A 14,856-nucleotide genomic window follows, 5' to 3' on the forward strand; every position below is an offset into this window, starting at 1 on the left:
AGTGTGGCTGATTGACCAATGACCAATAGCGGAGAGCGACAGATCCTGAGGAAGATGGCGGCGCGCAGGGTCGTGCTGGATGGGATTTCGCCGCACACAAAGATCGGATTTACCATTAACCAGGTACGTACGCTGGACACTCATTTGATGAGGGAAAAAGAAGCGGCATGAGCAGGCATCAGCGCCTTCCATTGCGGCGTCAGATACTGGCTGTGAATTGCGGCCATTGAGGTCCAGCCCGCCGTGAATAAGGTCCCTTGCCGCAGGAGGACTCCATTCGGGTCGTTGTGTCTGCACTTAACCGGCAGCAGATTAAACAAATCAGTGTTAAAGCGTCTGGTCCTTTCGACACACCTGGGACACAAGTCCGACATTGCGGGAAACCAGCGCAGAATCTTCATTGGATCCACCGAGCTGTTAGTGTTTAGTCACTAATGTTTGTTACAGAATCCCTTGTTTGTTACAGAACCCCTTGTTTGTTACAGAATCCCTTGTTTGTTACAGAACCCCTTGTTTGTTACAGAATCCCTTGTTTGTTACAGAACCACTTGTTGGTTACAGAACCCCTTGTTGGTTACAGAATCCCTTGTTTGTTACAGAACCCCTTGTTTGTTACAGAACCCCTTGTTTGTTATAGAACCCCGTGTTTGTTACAGAATCCCTTGTTTGTTACAGAATCCCTTGTTTGTTACAGAACCACTTGTTGGTTACAGAACCCCTTGTTGGTTACAGAACCACTTGTTGGTTACAGAACCCCTTGTTGGTTACAGAATCCCTTGTTTGTTGCAGAATCCCTTGTTTGTTACAGAACCCCTTGTTTGTTATAGAACCCCGTGTTTGTTACAGAACCCCTTGTTTGTTATAGAACCCCTTGTTTGTTGCAGAATCCCTTGTTTGTTATAGAACCCCTTGTTTGTTGCAGAATCCCTTGTTTGTTATAGAACCCCGTGTTTGTTGCAGAATCCCTTGTTTGTTGCAGAATCCCTTGTTTGTTGCAGAATCCCTTGTTTGTTACAGAACCCCTTGTTTGTTACAGAACCCCTTGTTTGTTATAGAACCCCGTGTTTGTTACAGAACCACTTGTTTGTTACAGAACCACTTGTTTGTTACAGAACCCCTTGTTTGTTATAGAACCCCGTGTTTGTTACAGAACCCCGTGTTTGTTACAGAACCCCATGTTTGTTACAGAACCCCTTGTTTGTTACAGAACCCCTTGTTTGTTACAGAATCCCTTGTTTGTTACAGAACCACTTGTTGGTTACAGAACCCCTTGTTGGTTACAGAATCCCTTGTTTGTTACAGAACCCCTTGTTTGTTACAGAACCCCTTGTTTGTTGCAGAATCCCTTGTTTGTTACAGAACCCCTTGTTTGTTATAGAACCCCGTGTTTGTTACAGAACCCCTTGTTTGTTACAGAACCCCTTGTTTGTTACAGAATCCCTTGTTTGTTACAGAATCCCTTGTTTGTTACAGAACCCCTTGTTTGTTACAGAATCCCTTGTTTGTTACAGAACCCCTTGTTGGTTACAGAATCCCTTGTTTGTTACAGAATCCCTTGTTTGTTACAGAACCACTTGTTGGTTACAGAACCCCTTGTTGGTTACAGAATCCCTTGTTTGTTACAGAACCCCTTGTTTGTTACAGAACCCCTTGTTTGTTGCAGAATCCCTTGTTTGTTACAGAACCCCTTGTTTGTTATAGAACCCCGTGTTTGTTACAGAACCCCTTGTTTGTTATAGAACCCCTTGTTTGTTGCAGAATCCCTTGTTTGTTATAGAACCCCGTGTTTGTTACAGAACCCCGTGTTTGTTACAGAACCACTTGTTTGTTACAGAACCACTTGTTTGTTACAGAACCCCTTGTTTGTTACAGAACCCCATGTTTGTTACAGAACCCCGTGTTTGTTACAGAACCCCTTGTTTGTTACAGAACCCCGTGTTTGTTACAGAACCCCTTGTTTGTTATAGAACCCCGTGTTTGTAGCAGAATCCCTTGTTGGTTACAGAATCCCTTGTTTGTTACAGAACCCCTTGTTTGTTACAGAACCCCTTGTTGGTTACAGAACCCCTTGTTGGTTACAGAACCCCTTGTTGGTTACAGAACCCCTTGTTGGTTACAGAATCCCTTGTTTGTTACAGAATCCCTTGTTTGTTACAGAATCCCTTGTTCCTCCCTGCTCGGCCACTGCTGCCCTGTGGGAGGGACCCTGACCCCTTGGAGCTGTGCGAGCGCTGCCCTTGTATGTCCCTGCCAGGCCACTGCTGCCCTGTGGGAGGGACCCTGACCCCTTGGAGCTGTGCGAGCGCTGCCCTTGTACGTCCCTGCCAGGCCACTGCTGCCCTGTGGGAGGGACCCTGACCCCTTGGAGCTGTGCGAGCGCTGCCCTTGTACGTCCCTGCCAGGCCACTGACTGCCCTGTGGGAGGGACCCCGACCCCTTGGAGCTGTGCGAGCGCTGCCCTTGTTCGTCCCTGCCAGGCCACTGCTGCCCTGCGGGACAGACCCCGACCCCTTGGAGCTGTGCGAGCGCTGCCCTTGTTCGTCCTTTCCAGGCCACTGCTGCCCTGTGGGAGGGACCCTGACCCCTTGGAGCTGTGTGAGCGCTGCCCTTGTACGTCCCTGCCTGGCCACTGCTGCCCTGCGGGAGGGACCCTGACCCCTTGGAGCTGTGCGAGCGCTGCCCTTTTTAGTCCTTCCCAGGCCACTGTTGCCCTGCGGGAGGGACCCTGACCCCTTGGAGCTGTGTGAGCGCTGCCCTTGTATGTCCCTGCCAGGCCACTGCTGCCCTGCGGGAGGGACCCTGACCCCTTGGAGCTGTGTGAGCGCTGCTCTTTTTCATCCTAGCCAGGCCACTGCTGCCCTGCGGGAGGGACCCTGACCCCTTGGAGCTGTGTGAGCGCTGCTCTTTTTCATCCTTGCCAGGCCACTGCTGCCCTGTGGGAGGGACCCTGACCCCTTGGAGATGTGTGAGCGCTGCCCTTTTTAGTCCTTCCCAGGCCACTGCTGCCCTGTGGGGAGACCCTGACCCCTTGGAGCTGTGCGAGCGCTGCCCTTGTTCCTCCCTGCTCGGCCACTGCTGCCCTGCGGGAGGGACCCCGACCCCTTGGAGCTGTGTGAGCGCTGCTCTTTTTCATCCTTGCCAGGCCACTGCTGCCCTGTGGGAGGGACTCTGACCCCTTGGAGATGTGTGAGCGCTGCCCTTTTTAGTCCTTCCCAGGCCACTGCTGCCCTGTGGGAGGGACCCTGACCCCTTGGAGCTGTGCGAGCGCTGCCCTTGTTTGTCCCTGCCAGGCCACTGCTGCCCTGCGGGACAGACCCCGACCCCTTGGAGCTGTGCGAGCGCTGCCCTTGTTCGTCCTTGCCAGGCCACTGCTGCCCTGTGGGAGGGACCCTGACCCCTTGGAGCTGTGCGAGCGCTGCCCTTGTACGTCCCTGCCTGGCCACTGCTGCCCTGCGGGAGGGACCCTGACCCCATTGAGATCTGTAAGCACTGCCCGTGTTTGTCTTTGCCAGGCCGCTGCTGCCCTGCGGGAGGGGACCCTGACCCCTGTAGAGCTGTGTGAGCGCTGCCTTGCTCAAGCCCAGCGTTGGGAGCTTCTAAACGCCTTCGTGACCGTCACAGCAGACTCGGCTTTGCAGCAAGCTCGTGCCGCTGAACGGCGCTTTAAGCTCGGTTTGTTGTACACAAATCACCAGGAATTCTTGCCAGTGCTTTCAATTGGAACTTTAACAATTAGGAATAACCTCGAGGAGGTGCGGAGTTCGTTTTGGAAGCTTGTGCCTGTTCATTGGTTCTTTTGAATGTGTACCTGTGGGCTGATAGAATGGTGCAGAGTTAACAGTCTGGATTTGATTCCTGATAACTTATATCTGTCTAGTCTGCGTTTGATTCCCGACCCGAATATAACCCGCTGGATTGGTGCTTCGCAGGCAGGGAGCTGCACCATCAAGTGTCGTGCCCCAGGGGGGCTTTAAGCCGGGTGTCCCGTCTGCGAGCATTATTTGGTAGACGTTCAAGATCGCACGGCGTCATTAGATGAAGAGTCGGCGAGAGATCACCAGTACCCTGAATGAATTACAAATCTCTCCTCAAATCGTCTCCAGTCAAATTTCGGACCTGTCCATCCAGTTCGTAAAAAACTTGGACAAACGCTTTCCCTGGTCAACCCTACAAGATGGGGATCATGTGGACCATTGGAGTAGTTATAGTAACAGCAGCAATATCTGCGCATATGAGAGGTTGAGGTGCTCCAGCATGCAATGCAAACATAATCACCATTGTGGTTACCACGTTGTATTGTCCGTTGCGGACAGATTGACTTGTTGTTACCACGTATTGTCAGTTGTGGATGGATTGAGTTGTGGTTACCACATTGTATTGTCCATTTGTGTTGTGGTTACCACATTGTATTGTCCATTTGAGTTGTAGTTACCACATTGTATTGTCCATTTGAGTTGTTTTTACCGTGTTGTATTGTCGATTTGAGTTGTGGTTACCACGTTGTATTGTCCATTTGTGTTGTGGTTACCACATTGTATTGTCCATTTGAGTTGTAGTTACCACGTTGTATTGTCCATTTGTGTTGTGGTTACCACGTTGTATTGTCCACTTAAGTTGTAGTTACCACATTGTATTGTCCATTTGAGTTGTAGTTGCCACGTTGTATTGTCCATTTGTGTTGTGGTTACCACATTGTATTGTCCATTTGTGTTGTGGTTACCACATTGTATTGTCCATTTGAGTTGTAGTTACCACATTGTATTGTCCATTTGAGTTGTGCTTACCACATTGTATTGTCCATTTGAGTTGTGCTTACCACGTTGTATTGTCCGTTGCGGACAGATTGAGTTGTTGTTACCACGTATTGTCAGTTGCGGACAGATTGAGTTGTTGTTACCACGTATTGTCAGTTGTGGATGGTTTGAGTTGTGGTTACCACATTATATTGTATGTTCACGTTTGAGTTGTGGTTACCACGTTGTATTGTCCATTTGAGTTGTAGTTACCACATTGTATTGTCCATTTGAGTTGTTTTTACCGCGTTGTATTGTCCATTTGAGTTGTGGTTACCACGTTGTATTGTCCGTTGCGGACAGATCGAGTTGTTACCACGTATTGTCAGTTGTGGATGGATTGAGTTGTGGTTACCACATTGTATTGTATGTTCACGTTTGAGTTGTGGTTACTACGTATTGTCAGTTGTGGATGGTTTGAGTTGTGGTTAAAACCACCTTTAGAGGCCATTTTTCCCCGCAAAGCGGGGGTTGGCCTTTTTCGGGGACTGTGGGTGTTGTTGTTTTTTGGTCCCCTTTTTTGAAGCAATGTTTTACGGCCGGATGCCCTTCCTGCCGCCAACCCTTTTTGTCGGTTACCACATTATATTGTATGTTCACGTTTGAGTTGTGGTTACCACATTGTATTGTCCATTTGTGTTGTGGTTACCATGTTGTATTGTCCATTTGTGTTGTGGTTACCACGTTGTATTGTCCATTTGAGTTGTGCTTACCACGTTGTATTGTCCATTTGAGTTGTTTTTACCATGTTGTATTGTCGATTTGAGTTGTGGTTACCACATTGTATTGTCCATTTGTGTTGTGGTTACCACGTTGTATTGTCCACTTAAGTTGTAGTTACCACATTGTATTGTCCATTTGAGTTGTAGTTGCCACGTTGTATTGTCCATTTGTGTTGTGGTTACCACGTTGTATTGTCCATTTGTGTTGTGGTTACCACATTGTATTGTCCATTTGTGTTGTGGTTACCACGTTGTATTGTCCATTTGTGTTGTGGTTACCACGTTGTATTGTCCATTTGTGTTGTGGTTACCACATTGTATTGTCCATTTAAGTTGTAGTTACCACATTGTATTGTCCATTTGAGTTGTAGTTGCCACGTTGTATTGTCCATTTGTGTTGTGGTTACCATGTTGTATTGTCAATTTGTGTTGTGGTTACCACGTATTGTCCATTTGTGTTGTGGTTACCATGTTGTATTGTCCATTTGTGTTGTGGTTACCACGTTGTATTGTCCATTTTGTGGTTACCACGTTGTATTGTCCATTTGTGTTGTGGTTACCATGTTGTATTGTTCATTGCGGACAGATTGAGTTGTTACCACGTATTGTCCGTTGTGGATGGATTGAGTTGTGGTTACCAAATTGTATTGTATGCTCACGTTTGAGTTGTGGTTAAACCATGCACATTCACCGAAAATGTCCTTGATGTTTGTGTGAAATTGTTCACTTAAGCAAACTCCTTTGATGTAATGTCTGAATTGATAATGAACTATGACGTCACACGGCAGAGCGCGAACCTCCGCCAGGCTGAACAGTTTGTTTTGTATCCCATGGATAGGTCTGATCTGGATCCAGACCCGCACCAATATCTAATCGGCTTGTTCTTGCACCTTCCCAACTCATCCACCAAGTGTTGTCGTAATCCATCCACAACCTTTTGAGACATCCTGCTTTTTATTGTTTTTGGCCCCATCTCTCAATGGTGAAGAACCACTTTAATTTTTAGCCACGTCGCAGACGCTGCTCATAGAGTGCCCTCTGCTGTTGTTGTTGTTCTTCTTCTTGTTCCTGTTGTTGTTCTTGCAGAGAAGACAAAACCTCAAAGCTCCACCCATTGTGGGAGAGGCTTCATATAAACAAATATCCACCATTTTATTAACTCGCATAGCTTTGAGGCCTGTTTTGTAGGCCCGTGGTGTCTTGCTCTCTCACACAGTTTTCTTTCAAATCAAATTCGATATATCATTTCATTTTTCACAGTCGCTAACATAGTTTTAGACTCGGTTGAAAAAAAACGTGAAGAAAATCCGATGAAAGTTGCCCTTTACAGAACGAAATGAATTCTCAAAGGCCTGTAACTTCAAGTCCATTGAGATATATTTTTTTAAATCGCGGCATGGTCAGTCATACACCGCCCGAAATAACAGACGGGAAAATGCCGAAATATATATATTGTTTAAATCGCGGCATGGTCAGTCATACACCGCCCGAAATAACAGACGGGAAAATGCCGAGATATATTAAAAATTCGTCCATTTGATGACAATCGTCACGATGAAATATTCGTCCTAGTATTAAAAATTCGTCCATTTGATGACAATCGTCACGATGAAATATTTAATTTATACGTCGTCACAATAATGTGGAGAGAGGAGCATAGCTTCGTTCACGTGTCGCCACATACGGGAAATTGCCGAGATATATATCTATCTATAATTCCACTAATCTCTGTGTGTATGTTTGTTTGTATGTTTGTATGTTTGTCTGTGACCGCTGTTTCTCGACAACTACCGGTCCGATATACTTGAAACTTGCCAGGTATATTGCTGGGGACCCGAGGATGTGCCTTTTCAAGGTTTTAAATTAATCGCAGAAGTAGTTACCGAGCTATGTCCAAAAAACGATTCAACCAATCAGAGAGCAGCGAGCTATCACGTGTGCCGAACGTGGCGAACAGACTCTGCCTCGGATGGCACATTTGAGAGCGTATTCATTTATTTCCCGTCGGCAAACTATGTTGCCGTTAAACTATGTTTTAAAACTAATTAAAACTACTTTGCGATTCATCGTAACTGCGATTCGTAACTGCCGTTCGCTTTGGCTTTGCGAATGAACCAAACCATTTCATGTAAATAGAGGGGGGGGGATATAATTTTAGATATAGATATAGTACGGGCATGCCCTAGTCTATCTATAATTCCAGTAATGTCTGTGTCTGTGTGTTTGTCTGTGACCGCTGTTTCTCGACAACCACGGGTCAGATATACTTGAAACTTGCCAGGTATATTGCTGGGGACCCGAGGATGTGCCTTTTCAAGGTTTGAAATTAATCGGACAAGTGGTTCCCAAGGTATGGTCACCGTACTCGCAAGCCGTTCGCTTTGGCTTTGCGAATGGACCAAACCATTTCATGTAAATAGAGGGGGGGGGGGGGGGTTCTACCGTACTCGCAAGCCGTTCGCTTTGGCTTTGCGAATGGACCAAACCATTTCATGTAAATAGAGGGGGGGGGGGGGGTTCTGTGGTCGTTACTGCCACGTGGTTTCAAAGTTTTTTTTTGTTGTTGTTGTTTGCACGCATGTTTTTTTGCACCCACGTACGGGCACGCCCTAGTATTTTAAATCGCGGCATGGTTAGTCATACACCGCCTGAAATAACAGACGGGAAAATGCCGAGATATATTAAAAATTCGTCGCCACACACGGGAAATTGCCGAGATATATTTTCACTTTGCACAAAAATAACATCAAGTAATCGAATCAATAGGAATGTCCTGTGCCTATAACATCGACGTTATAGGCACAGCTGCATCTACGCATTGTGTAACATCGACGCGGCTTTTGTTTTAATTAAAACTTTTTGTACTTGTTTTTTAATAACTTTCTTATCCGGATCTTCACAAAAGTTTTAATAACTTCGTCTTTGTCACGTAATCCAACCTGTCGACAAAATTGTCCACAAGTTTGATATCGTGTTCACAGACAGACGTGAAAATATAACCTCCGCCCACCTTCCGTGTCGGAGGTAATAACAAAGCAACCCTCGTGACGTCACAGGAAGTTTGTAACTCTGAAGTTTTTCACTCGTGCCATTTGATTTTGTCAAAAAGGGGTCACACAAGGTATCATGTTCAAGGGTCACGTGTTTATACAACTTGTGTGCATTCGTAATCCCACTGGACGTTTGTAGGGAAGGAAGCAGGAAGTCATTTAAGTTGAAGACGCACGACATGTGGGTAACTTGTTGTATAAAATGGTGATATTTGAGTTGAACGACTGTTTATTAAGGGTGTAGTACTGGTGAACAGGTGATTTTTTTTTTAGATTTTTTTTTTTTTAGCTGAACAGTTTCCTTATAGTCTTATAAACAAGAATCATGCTATTAGAGGTCATAGAAGTACCCCTAAATATTGAAAAATTCAAATTTCAATTCAATTCAATATAATATTTTGCATGAAATTTGTTATAACTTGGGAAATGCATCATTCTTTTGGGCTGAAATTTGGACAGGATATTCAGAATATCACTTCCTTTAAAATGATGAAGGCTTTTGTTTATAGGAGTAGCCATTGTGGATTTATTGAAGGACAACCAAGTTTTATCTGGTAATTGGCATAATTAGCTAATTAGTGAACATTTGACATAATTTCACAAAATCCTCTCATCAGGTAGTAGAGTAACACATGTATAATACATGTACCAAGTTTTGTGTGAAAAGAATGATAGGTGACATAGAAGATAGAAGTAGAAATGTGTTCTTTGTTTTTCCTTGTTTTTTATTGACGGTCTAATTTATGCAAATTATATGCATGTAATATGACAAAGAAGCGTTGAAACTGGTCTGAGTTAAAGCCAAGATTATATCTTTCAAGAAAAACTGAAAATTAGATATTAACTTGACTTTGTTTTTGTGTAAAGGCCTCTCAAAGGTACCTATGTAGTTTTCTCAAATTTTCACCAGTACTACACCCTTGAGGACAAATTATGGGAATAATCGTTGTTGGTTTTGACTGTTGTGATATTTTCTGCATCCCCAGACCAAGCACTAAGATAAGGTCTTTTGATTCGACAGGCCGACCACTCAGCAAGCTCGATGGGATTCCTTTTGCGACCAAAGACAACTATTGTACAGCTGGCATCCGCACCACCTGTGCCTCGAACATGCTAAGAGGTACCAACTGAGGGTGTTGCACAGATTTTATCTCCAAAAATCTCGCACGGCATTCTGACACAAACTGAACCTGATCTTGTCCAAAGGCGAGTCCTCATTGCAGTTACCCTGTGGCACTCAGGTTTCGTTCCTCCGTACACAGCCACGGTAGTGCAGCGACTGCTGGATCGAGGTGCCGTGCTCGTCGGCAAGACGAACATGGATGAATTTGCTATGGGGTGAGGTTTCTCGGGTCCGTCCGGTTCACCCGGCAGTGTCTCCTTAGGAAATGGTGTGGTAATTGTTAAACATTTTCATGAGTAAAAGCTGCCATTTTGGGGGTGGGAAGGGATTGTAACGGTGCCATTCCAATCCGAACGGTGCCTTTCCAATCCGAACGGTGCCTTTCCAATCCGAACGGTGCCGTTCCAATCCGAACGGTGCCGTTCCAATCCGAACGGTGCCGTTCCAATCCGAACGGTGCCGTTCCAATCCGAACGGTGCCGTTCCAATCCGAACGGTGCCGTTCCAATCCGAACGGTGCCGTTCCAATCCGAACGGTGCCGTTCCAATCCGAACGGTGCCGTTCCAATCCGAACGGTGCCGTTCCAATCCGAAGGGTGCCGTTCCAATCCGAACGGTGCCGTTCCAATCCGAACGGTGCCGTTCCAATCCGAAGGGTGCCGTTCCAATCCGAACGGTGCCGTTCCAATCCGAACGGTGCCGTTCCAATCCGAACGGTGCCGTTCCAATCCGAACGGTGCCGTTCCAATCCGAACGGTGCCGTTCCAATCCGAACGGTGCCGTTCCAATCCGAACGGTGCCGTTCCAATCCGAACGGTGCCGTTCCAATCCGAACGGTGCCTTTCCAATCCGAACGGTGCCATTCCAATCCGAACGGTGCCATTCCAATCCGAACGTATAACTGCCGTTTAGCCATGAATTGGTGAATCAAAGCAACGATTGCACCACCTTGCTGGTTTAAAGGTTCACGTCCGTGAAGATCAAGTTCACTTCGATTCGCCCATTTTTCAGAAGATTTTTCTTGGCAGCTCTGGCAGCACGGATGGAGTTTTTGGTCCGGTGAAAAACCCCTGGAGTTACTCTCTGCAGCGCCGCTTGGCGAGTCGAGGCAACGTTGTGGAAAAATTGGCGAACGATGCTCCCGAATCCAGGCCGATGGAAGACCTTGGAGACTGGTGCATCTCGGGGGGCAGCTCCGGAGGCAGTGCAGCCGCCACTGCCGTAGGAGCGTGTTTGTTGTGAGTGAAGACCGTATTGCATGCTGCGTTCCGCTCGGTACTCAAATCTGCACCGCTCTTCTCTTGACTCGAACCCTTCCCTCACCCAGTGCCTTGGGTTCCGACACCGGAGGTTCCACGAGAAACCCGGCAGCGCACTGTGGTCTGGTGGGCCTGAAACCCACGGCCGGCCTACTTCCTCGTCACGGCCTAATTCCTCTCGTTAACTCCATGGACGTGCCAGGAATCTTTGTATCCAGTGCGCCCGACGCAGCCATTTTGCTCGGTAAGTTAGGCCCCCAGAAAGTCAGAGCCGAGTCCCCTCAGCATATTTTTAGGCAAAGAGAACAGAAGCTTCGGTTGTCATGTGAATTTGGCGATCCCCTTCGATCTTAGCATCGCCAAAATAAAAACGTGATGCCATCATACTGACCGACATCTCTCCGGATCACGATTATTCCTGCTGAAGTTGATGTATTTGTAGTTTCTGCCCGTTGATAGAACATAGCGGGTGCCTCGCATTATGATCGACATGTCACCTGCCATTGATTTACCTGCCAGCATAGTCCTTGTGACAAACAGCATTCCAATGAAATCTCTTTGGGAATTACCACAGTGCAGTTTCTTGGTGATTGGCTGATAGACTTTGTGGAATTGTAAATGTTGATGTAGTTTCATAATGAAGCGGAATTATTTAAAGGTTAAAAAAAATGTACGTCCAGGTCACGTGTTTAAATAAGGGGCTCTTGAACATGTTTGAAATATTGGAGAATCTAATAATAAATAAGACTCATTGTATTTATTGAATAAAAACAAATGAATGCACCTTTTTTCTTTTGAATTTTGAAACTTTGATTTTGAATTTGAAATGATGAATTTTGTTTTTTGTCTTTTTTTTGTTTTGAAAAACTTGTCGATGGATACGTTTAAAGTGTCTCCCATTTTTAAGAGGAACCCATATTGTGCTCAGCTAGGGATCCCAGGGTCAGCTACGGGGTCCCGGGGTCACCTCGGGATCTTGGGGTCAGCTAGGGGTCCCGGGGTCAGCTTGGGGGTCCCGGGGTCAGCTCAGGATCTTGGGGTCAACTGGGGGGTCCCAGGGTCAGCTAGGGGTCCCGGGGTCAGCTCGGGGGTCCCGGGGTCAGCTCGGGGGTCCCAGGGTCAGCTAGGGATCCCGGGGCCTGCTAGGGGGTCCCGGGGTCAGCTAGGGATCCCGGGGCCTGCTAGGGATCCCGGGACCAGCTGGGGATCCCATGGTGAGCTAGGGATCCTGGGGTCTGCTAGGGGGTCCCGGGGTCAGCTAGGGATCCCGGAGCCTGCTAGAGATCCCGGGACCAGCTGGGGATCCCATGGTGAGCTCGGGATCCTGGGGTCAGCTAGGGATCCCGGGGCCTGCTAGGGGGTCCCGGGGTCAGCTAGGGATCCCGGGGCCTGCTAGGGATCCCGGGACCAGCTGGGGATCCCATGGTGAGCTAGGGATCCTGGGGTCAGCTAGGGATCCTGGGGTCAGCTAGGGATCCTGGGGTCAGCTAGAGGGTCCCGGGGTCAGCTAGAGGGTCCCGGGGTCAGCTAGGGATCCCGGGACCAGCTGGGGATCCCATGGTGAGGTACGGATCCTGGGGTCAGCCAGGGATCCTGTGATTAGCTAGGTATCCTAGGCCCCACTTTCTCAAATCTTGAAATGAACATCGGACGTACCGTTTGCTTTGGTGTCACGTGATAAGAGCAGTGCATTGTAAGTTTTCTTCTTGAGAATGATTTGTAAAATGTTTTGGCATTTGGCTCATTTGGTGTGTGCGAAGGGGCGATGGCCGGCCATGATGATAAAGACTCCACTGCGGTACAAGATCCTCCACCCTCATTTGAGCTGCTGGAGGAGCCTAATGTGCATGACCTCATTGTGGGAATACCACAGGTGCTCATGAGGTCTTTGCTTTTCTGGCATGATCCTCTTATTCTTTTTACAAACACACAAAGGCTGTTGTAGTAGGTTCCATTAAATGTCCAAAGCCTGGTATGGTGTACCCTGAAGTCCGGCTATCAGAGCAGACCGCTGTGGTGTTACGCAGGAGTACCATGCTCCCGGACTTCAGCCGGACGTATTGAAGGCCTGGACCCGTACGGCAGATCTGCTGGAGATGGCCGGAGCACGTGTGATGTCCGTGTCACTGCCACACACTCTCTATTCCATTGTGTGTTACCACGTGCTGTGTGCTGTGGAGGTCGCCTCCAACATGGCCTGCTACGATGGTATCGAGTATGGTAAGGAAGAACATCCCAATTTGCTTTACTTCAAAGCATCGTTTCCATAAAGCAGGCAGTACTTGGTGACCCTTCTTCTACCATTCTATCCTTCCTCCCCAATCCTGGCCTAGGGCACCGCAGTAACGTAGGCAGTTTCACGGAGGAGCAATATGCGGCCACTCGGCACGAAGCATTCAACCACGTGGTCCGTGGACGAATCCTTGCAGGAAACTACTTCCTGCTCAGAAAGTAACCGTGCACTCTCATCTTCTTTGCTCCCGGAGTTTCTCGTTCTGCGTCTGACAATCTTGTGACGTGTTTTGCATTTTAGAAACCGGGCACGGTTCTATAAGAAAGCCCAACAAGTGCGCAGACTCATTCTGGAGGACTTCCGGAGGGTGTTCGACACCGGTGTGGATCTGATGCTGACCCCAACCACGCTCTCCGACGCCCCGACTTCCAAAGAATTTTCCGCAGAAGACTACTGCTTGCGCAGTGCACAGCACGATGTGTTCACTACGCCTGCAAACATGGCCGGTGAGGCAAGATGGTGGCACGACGAGGTGAAATAGTCAGTTTGTTTCGGTAACTGGTGAGTATAGAATTGTTATTATTTTGTATCCAAAATGCTGATTTACGGGTCGAGAAGCGACAAATCCTGGTTGACAAGAGTAAACGTCAATGTGGTCACCGGCTACATCCTGTTCCTTGATCGTGTGACGTTTGATCTAGGTAATGTTAAGTGGTCTCTACAGTACCTAAACGTGCTGAAGGTGCTAACTGTGTGTTGTGCTTCAGGGTTACCTGTGGTGAGTGTACCAGCAGCACTTTCCGGTCGCGGCCTTCCCATCGGCCTGCAGCTTATCGGACGGCCATTCCATGAGCGACAGCTTCTCACCATCGCCTGTTGGCTGGAGAAAAACCTCGGTTTACCCAATCTCTGTTTGGAATTTCCACACATCCAGAATTAGATTTGGGGACCTGGCAGGTGGTCTGCACCTCCAAACTGCTTTGCTGCTCATTTTTGCTGCTCCTTCTGCAACTGTCCACACTGCTGGTGTTACAGGTGGACAAGGCAGGTTTTTGTACATGATAAATTAAAAAAACAATTTGTCACACTGAAGTTTCTGTTCTTTCAGTGCTTATGGCTCATGTGGGAGTTGGTAAATGTACTGTATCCAGAAGGACATCATGAGATGTCCGTCTAATTTACAGGAATGAAACTACATCAGAACTCTGGACAAATTAACACACGAGTTGGGATTTGATCGCAGCACCATGAGTGAAGTGTTCAGGTGGGAACCCAGAGACCAACCCAAAATGGAATAGTATTGTTGATACCAGAGGAGACAAAGGTCAGATTTGTGACCTTTTGGTACAACTGACTAAATCATTGATACAGTGTGCATGCCGGAGTAGCGGAGCCAGATGAAGAGGAATGTGTTGGTAAATTTGATCGAGTATGGTGGTGGGAGGCTGGTGACAGAGTGGGGGCAGCATTGAAGCTGTGGGGTTAGGATATTTCAAAGAGATGTTGAACCAGGAAGGAAGTAACAGGTTGGTGCCATTGAACCTCACCCCTTACAAAGGGAAAAAGAGGAGAAGAAGAAGACGACCACACTCTGTAGAACCAGGCCCAGAAACCTCCTGTGACACAACCACAATCAAGGCAACATCAGCTTAATGAATGTGAACACGGTAACTGGC

The 14,856-nt window shown here is 47.5% G+C and overlaps 1 protein-coding gene across 2 annotated transcripts; it reads left to right on the plus strand.

The window, feature by feature from the left end:
- Positions 1–14,272, plus strand: QRSL1 (glutaminyl-tRNA amidotransferase subunit QRSL1). 2 transcript variants are annotated; one of them, XM_068116517.2, is made up of 11 exons: positions 1–123; positions 3,513–3,672; positions 9,587–9,685; positions 9,807–9,903; positions 10,717–10,926; positions 11,016–11,191; positions 12,708–12,820; positions 12,975–13,167; positions 13,281–13,398; positions 13,481–13,741; positions 13,948–14,272. In XM_068116517.2, exons 1-10 carry the CDS (start codon positions 19–21, stop codon positions 13,719–13,721), a joined length of 1,512 nt encoding a protein of 503 aa, XP_067972618.1. In that variant the 5' UTR covers positions 1–18; the 3' UTR covers positions 13,722–13,741; positions 13,948–14,272. The 2 variants fall into 2 exon arrangements, with proteins under 2 accessions (XP_067972618.1, XP_067972617.1); XM_068116516.2 differs by having other exon boundaries at positions 13,481–13,686.
- The last annotated feature ends 584 nt before the right edge of the window (positions 14,273–14,856 follow it).

This window comes from Myxine glutinosa, chromosome 5 (genome assembly GCF_964187855.1).
Source record: "Myxine glutinosa chromosome 5, kmMyxGlut1.1, whole genome shotgun sequence".
NCBI classification, from domain to species: Eukaryota; Metazoa; Chordata; class Myxini; order Myxiniformes; family Myxinidae; genus Myxine; species Myxine glutinosa.

Bases quoted from the DNA above. Each gene is read 5' to 3' on its own strand.
- QRSL1 (XM_068116516.2), top strand. From the start codon at position 19: ATGACCAATAGCGGAGAGCGACAGATCCTGAGGAAGATGGCGGCGCGC. The intron at 124-3,512 runs GTACGTACGCTG...TGTCTTTGCCAG, and splicing joins TCGGATTTACCATTAACCAG to GCCGCTGCTGCCCTGCGGGA. The intron at 12,821-12,974 runs GTGCTCATGAGG...GGTGTTACGCAG, and splicing joins TCATTGTGGGAATACCACAG to GAGTACCATGCTCCCGGACT.